The sequence below is a fragment of the Mytilus galloprovincialis genome, chromosome 9 (genome assembly GCF_965363235.1).
Source record: "Mytilus galloprovincialis chromosome 9, xbMytGall1.hap1.1, whole genome shotgun sequence".
Lineage (NCBI taxonomy): Eukaryota > Metazoa > Mollusca > Bivalvia > Mytilida > Mytilidae > Mytilus > Mytilus galloprovincialis.
Window position 1 is genome coordinate 68196888 of NC_134846.1, and position 18509 is coordinate 68215396.

General features: G+C 34.4%; 1 protein-coding gene across 1 annotated transcript; it reads right to left on the reverse strand.

The window, feature by feature from the left end:
- Window positions 1-2110: 2110 nt before the first annotated feature.
- LOC143047031 (PI-PLC X domain-containing protein 3-like) lies at window positions 2111-9943 on the reverse strand. Its single transcript, XM_076220020.1, has 3 exons — window positions 9799-9943; window positions 5645-5774; window positions 2111-3048 (listed from the first exon to the last, which is right to left on the reverse strand). Exons 1-3 carry the CDS (start codon window positions 9913-9915, stop codon window positions 2207-2209), a joined length of 1089 nt encoding a protein of 362 aa, XP_076076135.1. The 5' UTR covers window positions 9916-9943; the 3' UTR covers window positions 2111-2206.
- Between the last annotated feature and the right edge of the window lie 8566 nt (window positions 9944-18509).

The following is an 18509-nucleotide window of genomic DNA, read 5'->3' on the forward strand; positions in this document are numbered from 1 at the left end:
GCCTACACTGTTATGCATATGATTCTACTTAATCAATACAAAATTTTGATAAGAATACGCAATTCTTCTCGAAATCTCTTGTGAGCTGTATGAAATTGAGATTGCATTTAAATAGGAATTTTGAAGAAGAAGATATGTAATCAAAGAATATATCCCTTAATTCATATATTTTATACAAGTCCTGAACAATTTGAAACTTCATAAACAAATTTCTTAATGTTGATGTACAAAAGTTATCAAAGGTACCGTAAAATCAACAACTGTTTAACCTTTCCGCTGACTTACTCTTGCTGAGGGAAAAGTAAAATCACAAATATGCATAGTTTTTGTTATAATTGATCCAGGGCCTCAATATTAGTGACTTTGTTTCACACTTGATCAAAAAATGTGTCATTCAGATAACCCTGGCTACCAACCTGACATCGCTGAAAAAGAACGTAGGGATAAAAAGCAAGTTGTGGCTATAATTTGATTTAACCATTATAAATAGAGAAAATCTGAATGGAAAACATAATGTTTATAAAAATGAGCTCTACCAATTGTTCATGTATACGTCAAAACTGTTCTTCAAAACAAATTCTTATAGTAGTTCCCCACAAATGACAAATTTTACGATTTTGTCTCAATATAGGGATAGTAAGCCGGCGTTAAATAACTTATTCAAAGCTTTATATTTTAGAAAGTAGAAAACCTGGATGGTTCATACTTTTTATAAAGATGCCTTATGTTAGGAAATTTCCGTCTGTCATATGTCCATTGTCCTTGACCTCATTTTCATGGTTCAGTGACTACTTAAAAAGTTAAGATTTGTTTGTAATATTAATTGTTCTCGTATTATAATTAATAGGTAACTATATTTGGTATGTAGGTACCTTGAAAGGTCTTCATGCCCGTCAAACAGTTTACACTTGACCACAACCTCATTTCATGGATCAGTGAACAAGATAACGTTTTGGTAGTCAAGTCCATATATCAGATACTATAAGCAATAGGTCTAGTAAATTTTGTGTATGGAAGATTGTAAGGTGTACATTTCCAACTGGCAGGTGTCATCTAATCTTGACCTCATTTTCATGGTTCAGTGTTTATAGTTAAGTTTTTGTGTTTTTGACTGTTTTTCTTATACTGTATGCAATGGGTCTGCCATATTTGGTGTGTGGAATGATTTTAAGATGTACTTGACCAACTGGCAGGTGTCATTCGACCTTGACCAGATTTTCCTGGTTAAGTGCTGATAGTTAAGTTTTCGAGTTTTAGTCTTTTTTATAATACTATGTGCAATAAGTGTACTATATTTGATGTATGGATATATTTTATGATGCCCATGTCAGTCTCGCAGGTTTTATTTGACCTTGATCTCATTATTGCGGTCATTGCTCAGTGTTAAGTTTTTGTGTTTTGACTGTTTTCTTTAACTATAAGCAACAGGTCAACTATATTTGTTGTATTGAAGGAATGTAAGCTGTACATGTCTGCCTGGTATGGTTCATCTGACCTTGACCTCATTTTCATGGTTCATTGGTCAATGTTTAGTTTTCATGGTTAAATCTGTTTCTTAGAAACTATAACCAATAAATCAACTATACTTCTCGTTTGGTTTATATTACCTGGACCTCATTTTCTTGAATCATGTTAAGTTTATGCGATAGTTGTAATAAAACTTTATATTTAGGACTATCAACATAGTATCAATGGTTAGTAAAGAAGACGAGACATTTCAGCATGTGCACACTTTTTTTTTCTCTTCATTTTTGCTTTTTATAATGAAACTATGATATTTAGAGAGAAACCTTTTCTGTTATGCCTACTTATGAAACACTCTTAATTACCAAAATGATAGGCAAGTCGAAAGGACTCTTAAGAGCATCTAGTTTAATCTAGTAATACTACAACTGAAGGTTATACGATACCTTTACACTTTGTTGAAATCTAGCAACAAGATAAACTATGCTGGTGGTGATTTTTTTTAATTTCCCTCTTATAAATATTGTACTGTTCTCATTTTATGATAAGTGAGAAGAATTGGGTGTTTCCAAACATATATACGTGTGATGAGTAAATCAAATCAACACATCAACATGCTGACAATTAAAAAACACCAGTGTAAATGATTAAATTTTTAACATGATATAATAATGTGTTTCCAGGAAGGTGTAAACTTTATGTTTTATTTTTAACACTTGTTTTTACAGTGCTGTTGCTTTGTTTATAGAGGTTTATTGTTAGCACGTATAACAGTTTTAATAAAATCATGCTCTTCAACGAAATCCGCAAAGATGATGTTTAACGGAATATTCGGACGAGATTTTATCCACTTCACCATAATCTCTAATATTGGCGTAACAAATTCATGCAGATTTGAAAAACTTTTCACTCTTTCTAAGTAGAAATCATCTTCGAAGGGAGTCAATATTCCAGGCCACACAACTATAATATCTTTTCTAGAAAGGTTTTTGTATTCATGTAAAAGATTGTCCACCACTGCATATTTATTTGATGTAGATGGCCACAAAATATCAACTTCATCACGAGACCATATATGCTCGTGGTCTTTACATTTATTTGCACTACCATACAATACTATTACACGTCCGTTCAATTCCCATAGTTTTGACAGTGTTATTTTACTTACAGTCATATTATTATACAAACATTTTTTCCTATTTAACATCATTTCATTGAAAGATTTTTCAATGATCGTACAAAGGGATCTGTGATTATATTTTCTCATATTGTAAAAATGATTGAAGTCCAAAAGGACTACTTCCTTCTTATTTTTATCAAGAAATCTCCGAATGTCTTTCAGGTACTTTTCGACCGTTTTATGGCTGTACAGCCCGTGGACAAAATGAAAATCCCCTGTCACGGGGTGCTTTATAGTCCTTAGATCAAAGTATCGAACGCCAATCTTCAATTGCTCGGTAAAATCTAGGTTTTGTGTTTTAAACCATCTTTCGAACTTTTCTTCGGACAATTCAATGTATGAAGTGACGTCGATTGCTCTTCCACTTCCCGGGTCAAGGTCGAATGATGCAGAATCATGTGATCCTACCAATGAAATGCAAATAAACATCACTTAAAACGATTACCGGAATAGTCCAAGTAAATGCTTGCTTATATATATATACCTCCTATAGATTTATAGAGATATGATTGGTTAAAGGACTACACGTGGTGACTATGTATATTTAATATATAATATAGGGTGTCCTAAAATATATAGGGTTAGTTACCATATGGGGTTAGTAAGGAGTTACTTCCTTTTCAAAACAAAAAAAGATGCCATAACCTTTATAAAAACAACACGTACGGTGTTGAAGAAAAATCTAAAAGGATTTAACAGACGAAGAAATTGAAGATTAAAGGTTCCAAATAAGTTCATAAAACATAATTAAAGCTAACAAGTTGTTATTGTTGGCATGACGGAGATACTTCCCTTTCAAAATAAATAGAGAAATCTGAAAAGATTCAACAGACGAAGAAATTGATACATGTAATAAACGATTGAAACAATTTCATAAAACAAATTTAAAGCTAAAAAGTTGTTATTGTTGGCACTAGTTTTCTGTATAGACAAATGGAAGTATGATCCTCATACTAAGCATTGAAGACTTGATCATTTTGGTAGGCTGCTAGTCAAAATACCACATGTGAAGATAGTCGGTAAGACAAATTCGTTACACGGTGTGCTAATGACCAAATACGATATATATGGGGTCAGTAAATCCCATGTGGGGCTTCCCTCTCACTCAATGTGGAATTAACTGACTTCATATATACCGTATTAGGTCACTAACACACTATGTAACAGATAGATGTCAGTTTCATTCTTTAGGTTTCTGTGAAGATTTTTATGTTCTGTTCTCTTTTTTCTTCGGGCCATGACATTACCTATTTTGCCTTGCATTATCATTGTCGATTGGTATTGTTCCTCTATATTTTTAGCCGGTAAACAACAACCATTGTACTGTTACGTATATTAAGGTTCCACTAAAGTCAAAATAACTTCATCAACATCTAAACTTTGGCTGTATTTTTCAACCTATAATGAATAAAGTCATAAACTATGGAAACATATCTTCATTTAATTGTACTTAACATATACACACAGTGTAAATTGTTAATAAACTTGAAACTGTTATGTTCTGGATAATCCGGTTTTTGGAGTGAAAATGAATTTTCCAAAAAATATCTGGATGCCTGCTAAACGACTTAATTTGTTTAAAATTGGTATGGACGAATGCTGTAACATGTAATGCAGTACAAGCTAATGTTGATTTTTTAGAAAATGTGTTTATTTACGAGTTTCAGGCAATTTTATGTATCTAAGTGAACGGATATCGAAGGTACAATACAATAATTAGACAAATATTCCATTGAAACATATCTATTTGATAAAACAACATTAGCTTGTACTGCATTACATGTAACAGTATTCGTCCATACCAATTTTAAACAAATTAAGTCGTCTAGCAGGCTTCCAGATATATTTGAAAATTCAGTGTTCACCCCAAGAACCGTTTTGGCCACAACATAACAACTTCATGTTTACACTGTATGTATATGTTAAATATGTTTAAATGAAGATATGTTCCCATAGTCTAGGACTTTATCCATTATAGATTGAAAAATATAGGCAAAGTTTAGATGTTTTTGAAGTGTCCTATACTTTGACTTTACTGGAACCTTAAGTGATCATTAGTTTTTAAATGTACTCTGTCTATTATTTTCTCGTTTATTTAACTGGTTTTTTTCTCAATGATTGTTCAATGTGGTTACCATTGGTAGTTTCAGATGGCATTTAATGACCACTTTACCGTTCTTCAGTTTTATTCACGATTCCTAAGTATGTTTTGTTAATTCTCTGATTTTCATATGAAACTAGTATGACTTTAAAGTTCTAAGTTGTGGTGATGGAATACCAGAATGATGAAGCAGTTGTACCAGCGATTTAACAATTGCAAATGTGTGCTCTCTTGTTTCTTTTTCCTTTTTTAATTTCCAATAATATGAAGAGTATATGGAAAAATATGACTGGCGTATCAGATTATTAGCTCTGTTTTCTAACTATTTCGATCTGAACATCACTGATGAGTCTTGTTTAGACGAAACGCGCGTCTGGCGTATCAAATTATTAGGCTGGTACCTTTGATACTATTTACACCACTGAGTCGATGCCACTGCTTGTGGACTTTTCGGTCCGGACGATATGTGGACGGTATAACTAGCTCAGTAGTCAGTTCTTCGGTGTTGACATGAATACCAATTATATTGTCATTTTTATAAATTTGCTGTTTGCAAATGTATGAATTATTCGAAATACTAAGGATTTCCTTATCGCAGACATATATAACTTTAGCGGTATTTGGCACGTTTTGGAATTTCTGGTCCTCAATGCTCTACAACTTTGGCTTTATAACTATTTCGATCTGAGCGTCACTGGTGAGTCTTATGTAGACAAAATGCGCGTCTGCCGTATCAAATTATAAGCCTGGTACCTTTGATAACTAATACATCTTCGTCATATTAAATTTTCCTAGTATTTCAAACAGACATTAAATTGAAAAGACTTATAAAAGTGAAAATATCAATAACCATGTAAGCATTAAGAGCTACTATCTTAAACTTTGTATGTGATTGCTACCTGGTATTACAAGATCTTTCATCTGGGTTTGCTCTGTAACGTCTGGCGAAAGATATTCCATCCATTTTTCAGGGTGTTCCTCCGGAAGCCATTTCCCTACTTTAATGCTCATTTTTTCATTACAGGATACCTGTAGATTAAATATATATATATATATTTATGTATATATATATATATATATATATATATATATATTACTCGTCCAAAATAACAGCCCAATAATATTAGATCTGTAAATTTGCGTTAGCAATTTTTTTTGTCATTCCCTAGCCGGGATTTGGACTCAATTAAATTTGCTTCTGCAATTCCGTTGCACCAAATCGCTATGCCATGTGCCAAACGCGCTAGACTAATCGACCACCTACGAAATTAGTATATATATATATATATATATATATATATATATATATATATATATATATATATATATATATATATTTATATACAACTGGTCAACCCAACAATGTTAGATCTGTAAATTTGCTTTCGCAAATATTTTGTTCTTCGCTCGCTGGGATTCGAACCCATGCTACTGAGATATCGTGACACCAAATCGTCTGCACTGTATCCATCCCGCTAGACCACCTTACCACCTGGATAAATCTATTTTAGAGTTGTCACTGGCTCAGACGTACTTTATTTATATATATATAAGTACGTCTGAGTCAGTGGCAACAGATTTATTCATCGGATCACCAACAATGATGGTGATACATGGCTGTGTACATTATGTATATACAACTCGTCTAAACATCAACCCAACATCTCCATGCCTTATATATCATGTACTGTAGTACGACGTAGATCAAAACTGACGAAGAAAGGTAACACACGGCCACTGAAAGCTTTATTATTGTGAAGCCCATGTGGTCGTGTGGTCTAGCGGGACGGCAACAGTGCAGGCGATTAGGTGTCACTATATTTCAGTAGCATGGGTTCCGAATCCCGGCGAGGGAAGAACAAATTTCGCAAATTTACAGATCTAACATTGTTGGGTTGATGTTTAGACGAGTTGTATTTATTTATATATACATACAACTCGTATAACCATCAACCCAATAATGTTAGAACTGTAAATTTGCTTTCGCATTTTTTTTTGTTCTTCCCTCGCCAGGATTCGAACCCATGCTACTGAGATATCGTGAAACCAAGTCGCCTGCACAATAACCGGCGCGCTAGAGCACACGACCACCTGGGCTTTATAAAAATGAAGATTTCGCTGGCCGGGTGTTACCTTTCCACGTCAGTTTTAATCTAGCGTCTTATTACAGTACATAATATATAAGGCATGAAGATGTTATTGTTACAGATCAGCTAAATTATCTAAAGCAGAGGATCCTACAAATAATGTAAGATACAGTCACAGAAATAATTGTATTTTATAAGTTCGTCTGAACCAGTGACAACTCTATAACAGATTTATCCATCGGATCACCAGCAGTGATGGTGATACATGAATGTGTACATTCTGTATATACAACTCGTCTAAACATCAACCCAACAATGTTAGATCTGTAACTTTGCTTTCGCAAATTTTTGTTATTCCCTCGCCGGGATTCGAATCCATGCTACTGATATATAGTGACACCAAAACGCCTCCACTGTATCCGGTGCGCTAGACCACACGACCACCTGGGTTTCATATAAATGAAGCTTCCGGTGGCCAGGTGTTACCTTTCCTCGTCAGTTTTAATCTAGCGTCGTAATACAGTATATGATATATAAGGCATGAATATGTTATTGTTACAGATTAACTAAATTATCTTTAGCAAAGGTTCCTATATGTATATATACATGTATATACACACAAATCTTAAATTGAAAACAACGTTCAAACCTATGATTGCGTTTTCTACGTGTGCATGCAAAACTAACTTCTAGCAGAGGGATCTAACCAAACAGAAAACAATAAACTTGCGGTAAATATATAAACCAATGCATATAATGAATACTGAATGTATGGCCATGCAGTATCTGGTAATGGGATATAGACATGTTAATCTTAACCCCTTGTTGCAAGAAGAAACATAAGCCTCTACTGTTTAGACCCTTTACATAACATAAGAAGATTTCTGTCATATACCAAATGAATATTTTTCCGATATTCATTTGATTTTTTTGCTAAAAATAATGTCCTCACAATGTATAAAATGTTACCCTAACTTTAAAAAGTGAAAGCCGTAACGTGACCTATACATAATACCTGGAAATTAAACAATAATAATGATTTTCCAATTTACGATGAATACATAGAAATCCGTTTACTAACAGTTCTGCATGCATACATGTATTGACACGTTGTTATATAACATAATAATATGTTGACCCGGTGTTTGTGGTGTGTTGCTCCGTCCTTGGTTTTCAATATTGTGTATAAAGTAAAATCCCCAAAATACTTAACTCCGAGGAAAAGGTGTTAGATTAGAGCGGGTATCAGATACTGTTGTGTATCTTAACTCCGAGGAAAAGGTGTTAGATTAGAGCGGGTATCAGATACTGTTGTGTATCTTAACTCCGAGGAAAAGGTGTTAGATTAGAGCGTGTATCAGATACTGTTGTGTATCTTAACTCCGAGGAAAAGGTGTTAGATTAGAGTGTGTATCAGATACTGTTGTGTATCTTAACTCCGAGGAAAAGGTGTTAGATTAGAGCGTGTATCAGATACTGTTGTGTATCTTAACTCCGAGTAAAAGGTGTTAGATTAGAGCGTGTATCAGATACTGTTGTGTATCTTAACTCCGATGAAAAGGTGTTAGATTCGAGCGGGTATCAGATACTGTTGTGTATCTTAACTCCGAGGAAAAGGTGTTAGATTAGAGCGTGTATCAGATACTGTTGTGTATCTTAACTCCGAGGAAAAGGTGTTAGATTAGAGCGTGTATCAGATACTGTTGTGTATCTTAACTCCGAGGAAAAGGTGTTAGATTAGAGCGGATACTGTTGTGTATCTTTTGTTCTTTTTCTTTCTTTGCCATGACGTTGTCACTTTATTTTCGACTTATTAGAGCGGGTATCAGATACTGTTGTGTATCTTAACTCCGAGGAAAAGGTGTTAGATTAGAGTTGGTATCAGATACTGTTGTGTATCTTAACTCCGAGGAAAAGGTATTAGATTAGAGCGTGTATCAGATACTGTTGTGTATCTTAACTCCGAGGAAAAGGTGTTAGATTAGAGCGGATACTGTTGTGTATCTTTTGTTCTTTTTCTTTCTTTGCCATGACGTTGTCACTTTATTTTCGACTTATTAGAGCGGGTATCAGATACTGTTGTGTATCTTAACTCCGAGGAAAAGGTGTTAGATTAGAGTGTGTATCAGATACTGTTGTGTATCTGAACTCCGAGGAAAAGGTGTTAGATTAGAGCGTGTATCAGATACTGTTGTGTATCTTAACTCCGAGGAAAAGGTGTTAGATTAGAGCGTGTATCAGATACTGTTGTGTATCTTAACTCCGAGGAAAAGGTGTTAGATTAGAGCGGGTATCAGATACTGTTGTGTATCTTAATTCCGAGGAAAAGGTGTTAGATTAGAGCGTGTATCAGATACTGTTGTGTATCTTAACTCCGAGGAAAAGGTGTTATATTAGAGCGGGTATCAGATACTGTTGTGTATCTTAATTCCGAGGAAAAGGTGTTAGATTAGAGCGTGTATCAGATACTGTTGTGTATCTTAACTCCGAGGAAAAGGTGTTAGATTAGAGCGTGTATCAGATACTGTTGTGTATCTTAACTCCGAGGAAAAGGTGTTAGATTAGAGCGGATACTGTTGTGTATCTTTTGTTCTTTTTCTTTCTTTGCCATGACGTTGTCAGTTTATTTTCGACTTATTAGTTTGGATGTCCCTTTGGCATCTTTCGCCTTTCGTTTACAAATACTTTTGTTTACATTTTCATATTTTCTCACTATATACTTTTTTTTTTTTACTATGTACTTTTTTTTTATCAATAAACATTTTTTGTTGCGGTTGTTTGGGCTAAACATAAACAAATTTTAAGTACTATCCACTGATTTATCTATATAAATATTAGTATTGAATAAAAATAGAGGTAAAAAAAATCCGGTGTCCTTCCAGTCCTGATCGACAATTAAAATTGTTTGTGTTTTTTTTTTTTTTTTGCCTTGAATTTGAATAGTGTGTACTTGGTTAGTTTCTTACCTTGTTAAAAACAAAACGATACCATGATGTACAACTACCAATTATAACAGTCAAAAGAAATACTTTGGATACGAAATAAAGACATCTCAATTCAAAACAATGCTGTTGAGTTCGCATATTACACGAAACATATATGACAGTTCATATAAATATGAACAAAATTAACACGGTGAGGCACAGTGATTCAATTCCGATTTTTTTAGAAGTGTGTCTTGCAAAATCAATGCAACTTTCTATATGCAGTATTGAATTGAATAAGATTACATCATACAATGTGTCGACAGATTTGTTTTTGGGGGTAACCAAAGGTTTTATGGTACGGAAAAATTGGGAATACTGTGGATTCATTATTATTCGTTGGATACCAATTTTCGTGGGTTTCGTGGGAACAGGTGAACCACGAATTCAAATATTCAACGAATTACATATTTACAATAGGCTTTGTATAAAGATTTGAAAAACCACGAAATCATATATCCACGAATATGCAAGTTTTCAGCAATCAACGAAAATTGATATCCACGAAAATGAATGAATCCACAGTATTAACTATTGTACTGAGCAAAAATATAAAAATAAGCTGATGTAATGTGTTTACCATTTGACATCAGTAGGGATATCCATGTCGTACGACCCTTAAAACTCTGACGTCGGACGCCGACGCCATATTAAGGCCTGACCACGGAGGCCAACGCCACAAAAGACCCTTAAATCGGGACACAAACATCATACCTTAGGGTTGGACCATGTGACTCTGACCTCGAGACGCCGACGCCATATAAGCCCTTAAATTCGGACATGAACACCATACCTTAGGGTTGGACCATGAGACTCTGACATACCTAAATGTTGGACCAGGCTACCCTTCAAGGTGGACACTATAAGTGACGTCACACCCTTGAAAGTGGTTTTCGGATAAACACTCTCCCACTACCAGATACAAGATCTGGTTCAGGACGGACTTGAGACCTGCTACACATACATGTAGGTGGTTTAAGATTGATTTTTTTAACAGAAAACGGGGTCAGATCCTTCATAGCTAAATGAACACCTTTATATCCCCGTTATTTAACCATAAGCCTGCACTACGTCGTAAAAGGAAAAGTGTATGATGCACACGTAAGATTTTTATTTTGAAAACAAATAGTGGCCAGTAAAAGGGCCGTTGTGAAATTACCATATATGATGGGACCATCGTTAAAATCGTAACATAGTGACCGACCATCTCCATATAGCCGCTCACCTCGTTGGTGGAAACCCAGGTACCATCTCTATAGGTCAAACCAACCAACTCCTTAAATTTATAGGAAAACTTCCGGAATCCATCAGATCCCTGTTTAGTTTCTAAGGCCATCATTTCTCTTTTAAGGCAGTTTGAATGGAAATACTTCCGAACTGACTTCTACATTGGTACTGACAAATGTGGCGTCTTGCAATATAGAACTTTGTTTTAATGCTTAGTCTGCACCCAACTATTGTATATACCTAAAAAAAAAGTGTTCCCAACAACATCAAATACAAAAAAGGTAGCTAGTTGTATATACAGAATGTACACAGCCATGTATCACCATCACTGCTGATGATTCGATGGATAAATCTGCTGTCTGTAGTACGACGCTAGATTAAAACTGACGTGGAAAGGTAACACCCGGCCACCGAAAGCTTCATTTTGGAAGCCCAGGAGGTCGTGTGGTCTATCGCACCGGTTACAGTGCAGGCGATTTGGTATCACGATATCTTAGTACCATAGGTTCGAATCCCGGCGAGGTAAGAACAAAAAATTTGTGAAAGCAAATTTACAGATCTAACATTGTCGGGTTAATGTTTTTAGATGAGTTGTATATATATACACATATAGTAACTTCGACAACGTGTAGTTTGACTAAGCTATGCTAAACAAAATGTGGGTACAGAAATTATCAATGCGTCAAAAAATGGCCTACGCTTACAGAAGAAAGGTATGAAAAAACTTAATAATGTAAAATAACACTTACACATTGAGTGTATTCGAAACACTACTCTGCATTGGTATAACTTCAACGGGAATGTTCAAAAACAAGAAATTTGAAGATGTAAATAATAAATGAAACTACGAGCTACTGCTGACTGATGATGCCCCCGCCGGTCAAGGAAGTTGTTGAGTGATGTATCTGAAAACCCATCACACGGTCTAGCTGACTATTAAAGTTTTGGAACCAAATTTCAGAAATCCTTATGATGTATTTCCTGAGAAAGATGCAACGAAAAATGTTCATCGGACAGACGGACGGACGGGACAGACAGACAGAGGTAAAACAGGAACGCAGGGGGTAATTAAGGAGATGTGTAACCAACCGGGACCTGAATGTTTACAGCTGAGAACTCACAAACATTTATTGATAATATTATAACTCATTAATGATTATATAACTCACAAACATTTTTTGATATCATAACTCTCACAAGCATTTATTAACATCACCATAACAGAAGATATTGTAATTTTATATTATTTACAGACTCTTCTAATGTTTTACCAGGGAGGAGAGGATCTTATAGTTGGGCTTGACTTAAACCGTAGATGGGAGGTCTTCCATCTATCTTTTAACCTGTTCCTCAGAAGCCTGCTCTGTTACGTCACTCGTCAGTTCTTCATTGCTGGAAACCTGTACATGTTGTAAAGAATACTATGAAGGACATGCTTTTTTTTTATTACAGAAATCGCAACAAATATTGGTTAGGAGTGTTTTAGGAGAGAGCGATATAGTTTGCCTTTGCATGGAAATTAGCACCAACTCTTCACAAAAGATCCATACAAGGTATATCGTCTACTAAATATTTGTTTTTGTTATAAATATTTCAATGAAACGAAATTGATATTCTTGCAATATTTTCTACTGGACCTTTAAAAACATTTATCTTGCAATAATTTATCTTGCAATAAGTAAATCTTTATTTCTAATACAGTCATTTTATGTTTAACATTCTTTTTGTTACCGACTTCGAAGGCCATTTTAGGCATTGGGGTATTCTGGTAACAATACCTTGAATTATATTGAACAAATATATGTTGGCTGCCTCCAAAATGCATAGTTGAATTATCATCTTTATTTAAGGCAGTGTATTGTCTCTTTGATATAGCGGCAGGTAAAATTGCTCTCTATTCCATAGACCCTCTTTTCAGAACCTGACTCATTGATTTGTTTCTACTGGTTTTGTAAGAAAAATTGATGATATGTAATCGAACTTGCTAAAAAAAAATATGTCACCGACATTTATATAGCATTTTTCAAGATAAAATCATAAATAATCTTCGTAAATAATAGCAAATACATATGTAAAAACATATATTTGGTAGCAGCTGTACCGTTAAAGATATGTTGTAAGTACATCAGTTATAGTTCATGTACACTCGCTGAACCATTGAAGATATGCTGTCAGTACATCAGCTATAGATCATGTACACTCGCTGAACCATTGATTTATATGTTGTGTTTAAAATGATATGCAAGTCGTTTTTTTTTTTACCTTGCTCAGACAAAACATATGACCAGGATGTAAAATTACCAATTATGGCTATCAAAATTAAAACAAATATTGTAGATAAAAATGGCATTTGAAGTCGCAACAGCATTGTTTAGTTCGCATATGCACATATCAATGGAAACCCTGGTATAAACATGCCCAGTTATGCACTTCCTTCAGTACAAAAGACGTTATTCAAAGGACCTGGTCATAAAGAACTAGCCATAGTGCTATTAGACGGATATAGCAACAAAAAAGTTAATCCTTCATTTAATAAAGATGGTTACGATAATACATGCATTTTGGCTGCTAAAATGTGTATTTAGGTCTTCAAATTTAAATTTAAGGATGACTTTATACATAAGTATATATCCCATACGAATGTACCTAGAGGAAACAACCATGTAAACCTTATAGAGTTAGTTCCCTTAGCATGCGGGCAGAAATTACCAAAATAATCTAATATATAGGTAATAATATTTCATTCCAATTAAAGGATCCATGTAAAGAAAAGTAGTTTATTCCAATGCTATTTTTGTAATTGATAGACACAAATAGTTTTGACATTCATAGATAAATGTGTATATTTCCAGAGATGACAAGACAAACAGAGAGTCCAGTCTCTCTGTTGAGCCTTCTAAATAACTATAACAACATCGACTCAACCATCAGTCAGTTACCAGATTCAGTTACACCTCTTGAATCTTCACCGGTTATACCAATGTATACTGCAGTTCCCATTGACAAATTTTATGATTCCAAAGGAAAATAGACGTCACCAATAGTTATGGGGAGACATATGAGTGGTCACACCTCCAGCGCTCCAGTTAAGAATGTAGGAACGACCCTAGATTACAGGTCCGTAGACCCCAATCGAGCTATCTAAAAAAAACTAGGATGCAAACTGGGTGAAGAAAATTAGAAACAGAGCAAAATAATTCAGTACCGAGGATAAAGTCATACCAGACGACTTTTTAGGAGAACGAAAGGAAGAGAAGGTGATCTTGACAGATTGAACTCTCTATATGCTGAGTTCGACATGATTTCCTGACTCAGAAGTGGTAAAACGAAGAAATATTGGTGTACAGACAGATGAAGACAAGACGACAGAGTTTAAGCTGATAGAGTTGAACGTGGAAGTGAAAGACAAAAACAGAGATACAAACAGAGAATACAGGGACCCAGTGTGACATTCTTTTTGAATAATTTAATTTTGGATGTAACGCGTCTTCTGATTGGCTGACGTTATTTTGTTATGAGCCCATAGACATAATTTAGTCATGTGACCGTGACGTCATCAACGTTTTTTCATGGTTTTCTACGGTTTAAAATGGAATTTAGAATTAAATTATAAGAAATGACTGTAATATTTTTTCTGTCTATTCGAAATAACATAAAAAATGGGGTGCACACTGTTAAATAACCCGCTACGCGCGTCATTCAGTGTGCACCACATTTTTTATGTTATTTCTTCATAGACAGAAAAAAATATTACAGTCATTCCTTAATTGTTTTTTTTTTTAAATTTAATGTTTTAATATGCTAACCAGCTAACACATCGAACACATCAAACAAATGAATAACAACTGTCATATTCCTAACTTGGTACATGATTGAACTTGCTTTTATAGCTAGTATGACAGTCGTATCAAATTCAATTATATTGACAACAATGTGTGGGGGAAAAACAGACATAATAGGCAAAAATGTCAAAATAGGGGTACAACAGTCAACATTGTATTATAATCTTAATCACTGTAACAAAAATATATAAACAAAACTATATACAAAAGAAGCACAAAAACCCATGTAAACAAAGCACAATAGCTAAATTGAAAGCGAAGAATACAAAAAATTACCATAGCAAAATAACACAATGACGGTATGTATAAGTGCAGAACCACGTCAAATGTATCAAAGAAACATAAAAAGGCAAATATACAAATCATATTAGCAAAAAGTATAGACAAGAATACAAAAATTATCATAACACAGTACCACAATGACGGGATGTATGAGTATGGAGATCACAAAAAAAAACAGACTTAACAGCGAAAGTATTATTCACAAGAAAAATAAATAAATATATAACACGTTATTCAGATGATAAACAACGTCTGCACCAGAATCTTGACGTCAAGACGATCGTGGCTTATTTGTGAAGTTGATACGAAATATTTATTAACAAGGTCTTGGTACCTACCGGTGAACTTTTTTTTAGAAAAAGGACGTGACGTTCTTTGACATACCCTGGTTAATCAACTTTCTGCTCAGACACTGGCAACTTAATACCAACTCTTGGTAGAAACTGTTAGCTCTTGAATAACGAATAAGTTGGTAAATATATATCCCAAATGAAGGTGAAGTTGGTCTATTGCTACTAAAGTGGGTGAGACCGCTCTCGCCAAAAGACCAAATGACACAGAAATTAACAGCTATAGGTCGCCGTTCGTCCTTCGACATCGTTAAAATTTTCAATTAAAGTTATTTAACTGTTCGAACGTTAGTTCTGTGGAATCTTAGTTCGATTTATTGTCCTCTGAATCCGAATTATTCTTTTGTGATAATCGTCTTCCCTAAAGTAGATGTGAAGGCGTTATCGGTTCTGGATTTCGGAAGTAGGAAGACACATACGTAATCGAACAATTGTTGGTTACACCTTTAATCTACTAAATGTTCGTAGTACGTTAGAATTGTGATTGTCCGAGTACTTTTTTAAATGTCGTTTTTGTAATTCCACCAAGTCTCTCTGGGAGGGCACCTGTCTTTTCACTTGTAGAGGAGGCACAGAGTGTGGAACATGTAAAGTCCATGGCTTCATATGGATATGGGTTCACTAGACAAGAAGTTACAGATCTGGAAAAGAGAAATGGATTACGGCCCTTGACTAAGGTAACGGGTGTGTAACACTAAAGGAAAAAAAATCGTAATTAAGTTTGTTTTCTCATTGACAATTACTTCACAGTACTATAGATGCTTGCTAGTATGTAGAGCTAACATATAAGTGACTTAATATCGCAAAAACAACTCTAAAAAGTTGATTTCAGAAAAGGTATGGCAAAATCCAATGAACAAAGTGAACCCAAAATGGCGTCCTACGCAGAAAAAACAAAAACAGACCCTAAAACAATTGAACCCTCAGACATGGTTAGTGTTAAACCTGTATTTATACAGGAAACAGATGTCTTTGGGTCAATATCGGATAGAGAGACTGAAAAAAATATACCTGACTCACCCTGAAATGTATTAAGCTGTCGGTGAAGTAGTACCAGAAAGAACAATTACTGGTCTTCAAAGAATCCGAGGCTTATGGAGAATTTACCTCGATGACGAAGCTGAAAGAGATATTCTCATATCCAAATGCCTCAAAATTCGTGGTAAATCAATCTGGATTTACTGCAGAAATCCACGTGTAACTGCACATGAAAACGTCAACAATGTACGTATAAGAGTAAAAGATATACCTCTTTCAGAAGACGAAGAAATAATTAGGGAGATGAAAAAACATGGCTGCTCAATTTTGAGTAGTATGCGTGAACGGCTTAGATACAACAACAAAGTGACAAACTGTCTAACAGGAGATAGGATCATCATTTGTGATGGACCGCTAACAGAGCACATCCCAAGATCCATTTTCATTGGTAAATATAGAGCCACCATTATCTATCGCGATCAGCCTAGAAACACCCCTCAAAATATGAAATGCTCAAAATGTCTGCAGGAAGGTCATCAAACAAGAGACTGTACAAATGATTGGGTATGTAGGTCATGCGGACAAGAAGGTCACAAACAAAATACATGTACCAAAGATGCTTTCTCAGACGCACTAGATCAATCAGATAAAGAAAACACTAAAGTAAAGAAAGCCATGAAACAAGTGATGAAGATGATGAAACTTCTGAATTGGAATCTGGCACTGATGCAACACAAATATCAGTCAAAACCAACAATGATGAAATATGTGAAAGTGCAACAACTACCGGACTTGAAGGTGCATCAGCTGCTGATTGTGAAGGTGTATCAACTACTGGATATGAAGATGACAACGGACAGTCGCAATCTATTATCAATCCAGTAGCTGATCCACGAAAACGGAAGAAAATCAAAAAAAAAAAGAACAGTAAAAAAACTAGTGAACTAAGTCAAGCTGAAATAACCTTATTCATGTCTGGTAACAAACAGAGCACACAAGAATCAACCAAAAAATCTCAAACTCCTTCAAAGCAACCTGTCAGCATTTCCTTTCTGAAGTCTCCAGTGACACCAACTGAGAAGGTTCACGACAAAGAGAGTGACTCTAATGCCAAGAGGTCAAAAAAACTGTTTCCTAATTATATACATACATGTAATTATTTACCTGTGTTTGTATAAGAATCCAAATCACAACAATATGAATATTAATATTTTATTATTAGTACACATGTATTATTTATCCACATTTCAAAATTTAGCTGACCATTTAACTGTAAGTCTTTGAATTTTATATCACTTAATTGTCAGTCCAAATTACAACAGCTACAAGTTTCCACCCTTAAAAGAAATTTACATTCCTTTGGAAATTATGTACATATTCTCACATCAAATAGTAAGCATCATGCACAAAATCTAAAAATATTCAGATCTTTTTCATGTAGTTTTTTGTGTATTTTTCTTTCACTTGTTGCATAACTACACAAGTACATTTACGTCACACTTTTGTTATCAAATAGCTATTCAGAAACGTTTCCGAGTAATCCTAATAAATCCTTCAATATGTTTGATTCAAAAACTTTGATAAGTCATACAATACAAGCTTTTATAACAAATAAACCAGTTTTTAAGTTAGCTTATCAAGTAGCCAATTGCACCATTGGCTCTTTAAATATTATGTAAATAAAAGTCCAGTATTTATTTTGATGTTACATAAAAAAAAATAGTTGCTTATTTTATGTTTAGCTTAAAGCTATGTTTTTTTCATCAACTATCTCTGTATATATTTTGCTACTGATTGTATTTTTATGTATGTTTACAAACTTAAAGAGTCCAAAATATTTTTTTTGGGACACAGAGGAGTTTGTATCTGAAGTCAAATTGTTGACCCAAATCATGACCTATATATTGAGGTCAATAATTGGAACGTTGTGTTATGTTTACACATTTATAATCATGATTATTATGTATGTACATGTAATTGGACATAGATGTAAATATAGAAAAATTTAATTTTG

Coding starts and splice junctions, on each gene's coding strand:
- LOC143047031 (XM_076220020.1), bottom strand. CDS start 9,915: ATGCGAACTCAACAGCATTGTTTTGAATTGAGATGTCTTTATTTCGTA. Junction 5,775..9,798: donor ATCGTTTTGTTTTTAACAAG/GTAAGAAACTAA, acceptor TTTAATCTACAG/GTATCCTGTAATGAAAAAAT. Junction 3,049..5,644: donor GAAAGATCTTGTAATACCAG/GTAGCAATCACA, acceptor TTTCATTGGTAG/GATCACATGATTCTGCATCA.